Source organism: Nestor notabilis, unplaced genomic scaffold, assembly GCF_000696875.1.
Source record: "Nestor notabilis isolate BGI_N333 unplaced genomic scaffold, ASM69687v1 scaffold3754, whole genome shotgun sequence".
In the NCBI taxonomy this organism is placed as follows: Eukaryota; Metazoa; Chordata; class Aves; order Psittaciformes; family Psittacidae; genus Nestor; species Nestor notabilis.
In genome coordinates this window covers 58,551-67,153 of record NW_009924087.1, presented here as the reverse complement: position 1 = coordinate 67,153, position 8,603 = coordinate 58,551, and the positions used below count along the sequence as shown (strand labels likewise).

Below are 8,603 nucleotides of genomic sequence, written 5' to 3'. Positions count from 1 at the left end.
CTGTTCGCTGGTGTCTCCCGCAGAGAAGCAGCGCGCCTGCTTGCTGCCCCCCGATGACGGGCCCTGCCGCGCCCTGGTGCCGCGCTGGTACTACGACAGGTACACGCAGAGCTGTCAGGAGTTCACCTACGGGGGCTGCCACGGCAACGCCAACAACTTCCTCACTCTTGAGGACTGCGAGAAGAGCTGCTGGACCATCAAGAGTGAGTCCAGGGATCGGCCCCGCCATCCTCCCCGGTCCCTGGGCTGACCCGTCGGGGCCCAGTTCCTTGGAGTGCCCCCAGGGCTGTGGGGACTGGAGATGCCTCTGCGAGCACTGGGGGTGGTGGTGGTGTGTGTACTGCTGGTGGGATGCTTTGCACCCACCTCATCGGTTGCTCTTGCCTGACGCAGAGAAACCTAACTGGTAATAAATGCATTGGATTTCTCTCTTAAGTCTTTTACCACTTAATTAAAGAATAGGTAGTGGGACAAGCAGGGACTTGCCTGCAGCTGGAGTAATAATGTAGTCTCCGCTACCATGATGTTCAGTATGGGGAGCACAAAGGGTTTACAGAGGGTGAAGTTATATTTCTTGCAGAAGTACCCAAATTATGCCGGATGGAGGCTGATGGAGGACCTTGCAGGAGCCATCTAAGAAGATATGCCTTTAACTTGGGCTCAATGAGGTGTGAGGAGTTCATCTACGGTGGCTGTTATGGAAATGGCAACAACTTCAGAGATTTGCAGTCTTGTGTGGACCACTGTCTGCCAGAGAAAAGTAATGGTTGTTCCAAATTTTTAATAAAATAGATGGTTTGAAAGCGACCTGAAGATGATATTTTATTTGATGTTTTCCTCTGGATACCTGTACAGTGGTATTTTTTAACACTTCTGTGAAACAGATGTTTATATTGCCTGCAGATTTTTGTGTCACTTGTCTCAGCTGTTACTGAGCTGTTTTGGTTTACTGTGACCTTAAATATGCCCACAGCTGCACCCAACCAACCTCTTGACTTCTAGAGAGCTGTACATGTGTAATCTGAAGGGAAATAAGGTTGGAGATCTGTGTTGTTGAGGCAGATGCATGAGATATTGTGGCAATCACGTTCAGGGATGTGCTATAAAGCAGAAGTGCCTTTCTAAAATTCAGGTCTGAGAGATGGTGTTGGGTGACTTGGGTCTTTGGCACTCAACGGCTGTGATAGAAGTTTTTTGCCTGGCATGACTCTTCACTGTCTTTCCATATGAGCTTTAAAGAAGAGAGGTGGTAATTATGGCAGGTGACTATAGCTGTGTTGTCATAAATAACCAGCTTAATATCCAGTGTGAGATAGGATCTCTGAAGAAGAAAGATCTACCAAAATGTATAAAAACTGTCACTGCCTAAGCTTTATTAGTGTTTGATGAGACAGTTATGTTTGGCTGATGACAGATTATCATCATCCTCTTAGGTGACTGCTGAATTATTTTTCTCTGTTGCACATTCAATAAATTGATAAAGGTCTGCAGCAAGAAAAATAAACTTTTGCTAAGGCAAAATGAAATATGATTTTTGTGACGAAGGCAGTGGGGTTTGTACATTTTGCTGCAAGTGGGCAGGATTTGCTGGCAAAATCATAGCAAGGATAAAGAAAATAATGCCTTTTTTCCTCTACAGAGGTCATTCCACTGGAATTATTGTTATATATCATTATATATTGTTAGATTCTATGTGAATATCTCAGCTATTGTATGTATGGCACCACAAATGGGGAAAGCTGATAAATTTCACTTGTAGGATGGTAATCCTATTTTCTGGGTCTGTTTGTTGCTTTCTCAATTCCATAACTCAGAGGAATCAGATGTAGGCAATCTCTGAAGTCACTGGTAACAGTCACGTCGATTCAATGGGAAGAATGTTTAGCTGCAAAATTTATTGCAGGGTAAATGTTAAGAAGCCTGGCACAGAGATTGCATTTATGTAATTTATTTTTTCTCTTTTTTTTTTTTTTTCCGCTTTTATTTTTCAAGCTGGTCCCTCACTATGCTATAGCCCAAAGGATGAAGGATTGTGTTCTTCTTCTGTGCCTCGCTATTACTATGACACTAAGACTAAATCATGTAAAGAGTTCAGATACACCGGCTGTGGTGGAAATGCCAATAACTTCGTTACTGAGACTGATTGCTACAATGTCTGCAGAAAGGGTAAGATTGATTGTATTTTGTCAGTCACAAGCAGGTAAAGCAATACAAATACCAGTAAGAGGTACTCATAGCATGCTTTTACTCACCTTGGCTTGCTACAAGTGTATGCTTTTTGCAATTTGGACACCATATTTTCAAAGGCAAGGAAAATTGAGATGCAACACTAAATCCTTCTGACAAAAACAGTGTGATGTGAGACGGTTAAATGAAGTGTAGAGAAGGGCACACAAGAAGACAAACTAAATTACTAGAGCCCACCAGGAATAAACTGTTCACTACCAGCATGAACACTAATTAAGGTATCATTTTCTTCTAGATATTTTTAAGTAGGATTAAAGTGAGGTGTGAAATCAATTCACTCTTTTCCTTTGCATTTTCAGCAGCTACCACCTTCCCCTGATTCCCTGCTGCCTGTTTCCATTTCCCATTACTAAAGATTTCTGCCCCATCAGTTGTGCTGAGTCAGCTGTTTCTGTGGCTGTGGAGGAAAGGTTGGCAATGATAATTGATTTTTCTTAACAGTTTTATTACATTTGGCTGTGCTTGGAAGCCAAAACAGTTGTGCTTTTACCTGCAGTCATATTTTCGTACCAGCTAGCACAAGTTTTAATACTCTAGTTTAATTCATTTGATATGTAAATTGATGAGAGAGCAAAACACATGATTGTATGTTGATTCCCAGAGTATGCAGGAAGCAAAGCCAGAACAGCATTTAAACAGTTGATACTAACAGGAAAAAAAAAAAGGCTGTATCTAGCATGCCTTTGGAAAAGAAATGAAAAAAAGCCAAAAGTAGCTCTAAGAGATGCACAGGGTCCAAGTACTTCAGTATTTAAGATGTATAGTCAGAAGGCTTAAATCAGGATGTGATTCTGTAGTTCTGGGCTGTAAATCCAGGGCTGTGGCAAGGATTGCTTGCTGAGCACAGTGCTCAGGAGTAAAAATATTGTCTGCCAGTTAGTCATGACAGTAATATTTCTGTGGGTGACAAGCCTGAGTATGTCTCTGCTGTTCTAGTATTATAAGAGAGTCTTAATAGTTAAGTCTATCTGAGGTGCTTGTGATTATCTAATTTGCATCTATTACTACCTGGAAAATGGTAGGGCCAGGCTTCAGACTAAGTGTGCAGAGAGAGGGAGGAGGAAGGAAACTGCCTCTTCAGCGTCTTGCCTCTGTGCTCTGCCCCTGCCTACACCCAGCCAGATCCACCTGGGGGTTCTTCCTTCCTTCCTTCCTCACTCTTTTGTGGAAAACAGAAGGAAACACTGCCTGTCTCAACTAGAGCACCAGATAGCCAAACATAAAGGATCTCTTAGAAGCTTTTTCACCAACTTCTGGATTTCACAATTCAGTAAGGCTTGGTATAACCAAAGCACATAGTTAAGGGCATAATTGGTGCTAATTAATGTTGTGCTATACATATTCATTTCTATAGCTTGGGAGTGTACAACAGCATTAAGCAAATCTTCCAGGCAACTTAAGCTACTCCCTCTCCTCTGCTCCCACAATTCCCACCCCAGCATCTTTCCTGTTCCTTTTGGAGTCTCAAGTTGAAAACAATTTACCTTCACTGGGCAAATATAACTGCTGTTTAAATCGATCCACAGCTTTTGGAATTAAAACTTTTCTGATTAATTTAATTCTTAAACAGTTTATTTTGGAAAGGAAAATAAATATGTTGGCGTGACAGTGAAATGATTGGGAACTGGTCACAGGGGCTCTGTCTGCTGGTAAATTGGTAGCATAAAGACAAAGATTTTCAGTCAAATTTACAAAGTATTTGTATTCTCAACTGCGCTCACACGTTTCATGTAGCCCCTGTAAACATTTCTAGAGTTAATCTCAAATGTATTTGAGGCTTCTGTGTGAAACTCAGTTCTCTGCAGAAACCTGAATAATTTTGCCTTTTTGTCTCCCACAAGCAGTGGTTACATTTTAGATTTAAATCCACTGTTGTTCTGGGAGGTGCATTAACAATGATTTTCCCCATGCCCCCACCCCCAATAGAGCACTGTGTTTACTTCCATTTTGCTGTCACTGCAAAACAGCTGGAAAATACTTTGATGCTTGCTGAGGAAAAGAACAGCAAAATAGGGCTCTAGTGCCAAAGGTTTATACATTGGAAACCTTACAGTTTGTGAGAATAGGGTGTCCAGGACACATATTACAGTTTCTGGTATGTCATATCATATCACAGAGAGAACTGCTTAAACAGTATAATATAACATCCTCCCACCCCCAAAATAACCAAACAATAAAGAGTAGTAACAGTTTTGTCATACTGTTTTCCTAACTGCTTCCTTTGCTTCTTTTAGCAGGAACTCAGAAACCAGGAATCAACAAGCCAACGAATGTGTTCCGCAGAAAAATGATGAGAAAACTGATTAAAAAACCTCAGACATACAACCCTAAGTCTTAAAGCTGATGTGCAGTTGGATGTTTTAAACACCTTCTTTTGATTCCACTCTCTTCTTTTGTAAGATAGTTTCCACACAGTTTTATACACTGACATAGTTCTGTCTTTCAGAACGGCTTTTTATTTCCAAATTACACTTTATAAGGAACTGCATATAATAGAAGAAGAATGAACCTAAGTTTGGTTCTTCTGCTCTGTTGTCTTTGCAGTAATACTTTGGCAAAGCCAGGTGTTTAGGTTTCCACGTTTTTATGGGCGAATGTTACTACTGCCTTGGGAGAATATTTCAGTTTTTACAAATAAGATTTGAAAAATCAGTTGTCCCTTAGTATGACTAAGGAGAGGACAGAGAGAAATCTCTGACATGGATTTTTTTTTTTTTTTTTTTGGCATTCTCTGCTTACTAAAGAAACCTTTCAAAAGTATACTCAGAGGTTTATTGCCCTGCCATTTTACATACTTCAGCTCTATCATTAAAGTAAGCTGTTTTTTACAGTTATGTTCATAGTCAAGGCTTTCAGAAAACACACTTGACAAATGAAATGAGTAAGCTACTTGAGCATTAGAATGAAAACGTTACCATTACCTTTTCATGACTTTTGAAATTTCTGCCAAGTTATGCTCCAGATCCTTGTATGGAAGAAATCTGCATATTTTTATTGATTTTTATCAGAGCTATGCTGATTATATCTGCTGAGGATCTTGATGTTTGTGTTTATGCAGTGGCTGTTAAAGCAGAAAAGCAGAAGCTTCTGCACATCTCATGTAATCCCTCTTTTGAGGCACTGTTGTATTTCTTGTGATAGAGTATACTTATGTTGATATTATTGCACCTTCTTTTATGTTTTGTATTTGAGCCATGACTGAATTTCAGTTAATTTTACCTACAGTATTTTCCAAATACAAATTTGTAAGTAATGTTAATAAAATGTTTTTGGGGAAAAAAGGAGAGCTTGTTCTGTTGTTATCCTGAATTAGTTGTATACACTAATATGTGTAATGGAACCTATTATTTGCTAATTATGACTCTTGCAGAGTTTAGTTGTCTCTTAAATCATTTCCTTACGCTGAGGTCTTTATGTGAAGAAAGCCAGTAAATTGCATTGATGTCATTCATTGCCAGCAGTTTTTATGGCTCAGCTGTCTCTCCTGAGAGAGCTGCTCTCGAAGGGGTGCTTAGTTAAGCTGATTGTCTGCTGCTGGGTCTCCTGTCTGATGTTGCAGTATCTGAAGAGCTTTTGTGTGGATAGTGGGCTATTTGCTTGAAATGACATTGGCTTTCGATTAGAAAATTCCAGGTGTGTTCTTTGTCCCCATTTCAGAGGGGGAACATGATAGGGAATCTAGTCAGCATTTGGTTTTCTCACTGTTTTTTTGGGGTTTTTTTTTTTTGTTTTTTTTCCCCCCGCCCCCGCTCTCACCACTGAGTTTTCAATTAAAGCAGTTGTCTGTGCTTTCCATAGTCTTTCTACCACTAAATTTCTGGTTCTTGATCTCAAAAAATCTTACATTAATCTAATGTTTAGTGCAGAATCTGACAGTTTTGCATGTTTGTCCTAAACCTCTTCTCTGGTAACCAGCCTTTTAACAGAAATGGGGCCAATCTAACTGCCCTGGGGGAGGCAGGGCCCAGATGCTACTCATGTCCCTTCCCTCAGACTGTGAATTTTGGCCACGCTGCTTAGAGCAGCAGCCCAGAGTGTTCCTCTGAATATTTTTTCACACACAGCACTATCATTTGGGTGACCCCAGCTGCATTTGTTGCAGATTTCTGACCATGACTTAAAAAGCCAAAAGCCTGTTTCAGAAGTCAAAGTTCAATTTAAACACTGTTTTTAATTGTGGCTCTTTTCACAGCATCACTGTGGGGTATAATTTCTGGTAACATATTTGAGAAATGGACTATTACTCATTACCTCTACGAGCCTTTTGCTTTTTAGGAGCATCTTGGGGTGGGATACAAAATACCTGGGACTTGAAGGGAGCCCAAAATCTGACAGTAGCTCCATCCCACTTTGTCTCTTTTGGTGTCCGATTTGTGTGCCTGGTCACACATCACTACATGACCTGGCCAGTGTGGTACCCAGCTAGTGTCCTAGGAGGGATCCCAGAGTTTGATAATCTCTTGATGCCCCCTTAGGGGCTTAGCGAGAGTTGTCTTGATGGACTGGGCTCCTTCCAGGGTTCCACAGCAGGCACTGCGGCCTTTTGTAATGTGGCTGCTCCACATGCTCTCTTTTCTTGCATAGAAATATAATTACAAATCCAAGGGCTTACAGCTAGGATACTCAGTGAAATATCAGACGCTTGGTGTTTAACCCCTTTTCTACCTGATACCAAACGGAAATTTAACCTAAACCATCCATAATTCTTGCAGGGTTTTCTACTGAGCAGGCTGTGGAGTATTCTGGAGGACTGGGGAGAAGAAGAGGAAAGGGGAAGGCCATGGAATGTCCTTTCAGTCCCTTAGTGAACCTATTCCACTTTGTATGTATTGTATCTTCTTTCTAGGTAAATGCCTTAATCTCTATTTAGCTGCCAAGAATTTCAGCTGCCTCTGTGCTGCTTTTGCTTCATGTTCTCTTGTTGCTCTAATATCCCTCCAGACTCCTGTGACTTTGACTAATCTAAATAATTATCATCTACAGCATTTTATATGACTCATGACTTACTTCCTTTTTCAGTTTGCTGATGAAACAACACTGGCCCAAGGTTAGGTCAACTGTTAGCATTTTGCCATGTTGAAAATTAATGCAGCCCATACCATCCTGCAAATTAACTTTTATTACAGTAGCCAGTGTCCAGCAGCTGGTATCATGTGTCACAGCACAAATTTCTACTGCAGAGGAGGGAAGCAGTGATTATAATTGGTTGGGTTCATCTTGTCTTGCATAGGCAAACCTCCACTGAAACTCAGGACTAGTGATTTGCATGGGACCAGTCATACGTGCCACTGAAAGGTGGTTGCTGAAATAAGCAGATTTGATTTAACTCCATTCATTGCATGTAACATCACAGCTCTTTAACTTTCCATTGCATCCCATAATTCCAGTTCTTTTCTTAGTGGTGTCTTGTGAAGAACTATATTGAAGGGTAGAAAGATGAAAATCTGTGCTGATTTGTCATCCTTAATCTGTGACAATGCTCAAGAAATTCCTTTGTAAAGTATTTTCAGGGTGGAGGAGTGGCTTCATCTTTTACTGGAATTTTAAGTGTCAAAGAAAAGAAAAAAGTTCTATTTGGAAACACTTTTTTTTTTTTTTTAATTGATAAGATTAAAGGATAACAAAGCCCTCATAAAACTTAAAAAGGGTTTGAGCTTTTTCTTTGTGGGACTAAATTCCTAAGCCTATAAGAAGACATACATTAATATTTATCCCTTACAATATTTCTATAATAGATGTGTTCAAGGCCAGGCTGGACAGAGCCTTGGGCGACATAGTTTAGTGTGTGGTGTCCCTGCTCATGGCAGGGGGGTTGGAACTAGATGATCTTAAGGTCCTTTCCAACCCTAACTATTCTATGATTCTATGATTTTAACCATGATTTAACCAAATGGATTTCTCACCGTTTCATACAGTGATAAGTTTGGCTTGTACACCTGGAGTCAGATTTCTGACTGCCAGAAGTGTCCCGGTTCCTCTGTTGCTTCTTGTCAGCTGAGAGGGTGGAAAATATACAACAGTTATTTAAAAAAAAAAAAAAAAGACTATAGACACAATGGGCCACATTAATAAGAACAATAATAATATCACTGAACTTGTGTCTCAGATCAGAGGTGAAAGATCTTGTCCCTAAATTTGAAGTCAGCTGTACTGCTGAGGGCAGCTGTTCTGGATCCGGGCAGGATTAAGTCTGCTCTACTAGATAAGTGCTGTCCAACTTTGATTACGTGAATCTGGACAAAACACATTGCAGATGTGCCAGAATTTTTATGCATTTACATTAGTGTTATTGAAAGCACAATCTGCCATATTATATTTCTAGAAAGAAAGAGTATCACTGGTGATAATTAGTGCAG

General features: G+C 40.3%; 1 protein-coding gene across 1 annotated transcript; it reads left to right on the top strand.

Annotated features, from left to right (window-relative positions):
• Window positions 1-4: 4 nt before the first annotated feature.
• Window positions 5-4,585, top strand: LOC104404107 (tissue factor pathway inhibitor 2-like; the record flags this gene model as incomplete). The annotated part of the gene is made up of 4 exons (XM_010012457.1): window positions 5-203; window positions 581-760; window positions 1,993-2,166; window positions 4,485-4,585. Coding segments are annotated over 4 exons (654 nt in total), but the record flags the coding sequence as incomplete, so codon positions are not given.
• Between the last annotated feature and the right edge of the window lie 4,018 nt (window positions 4,586-8,603).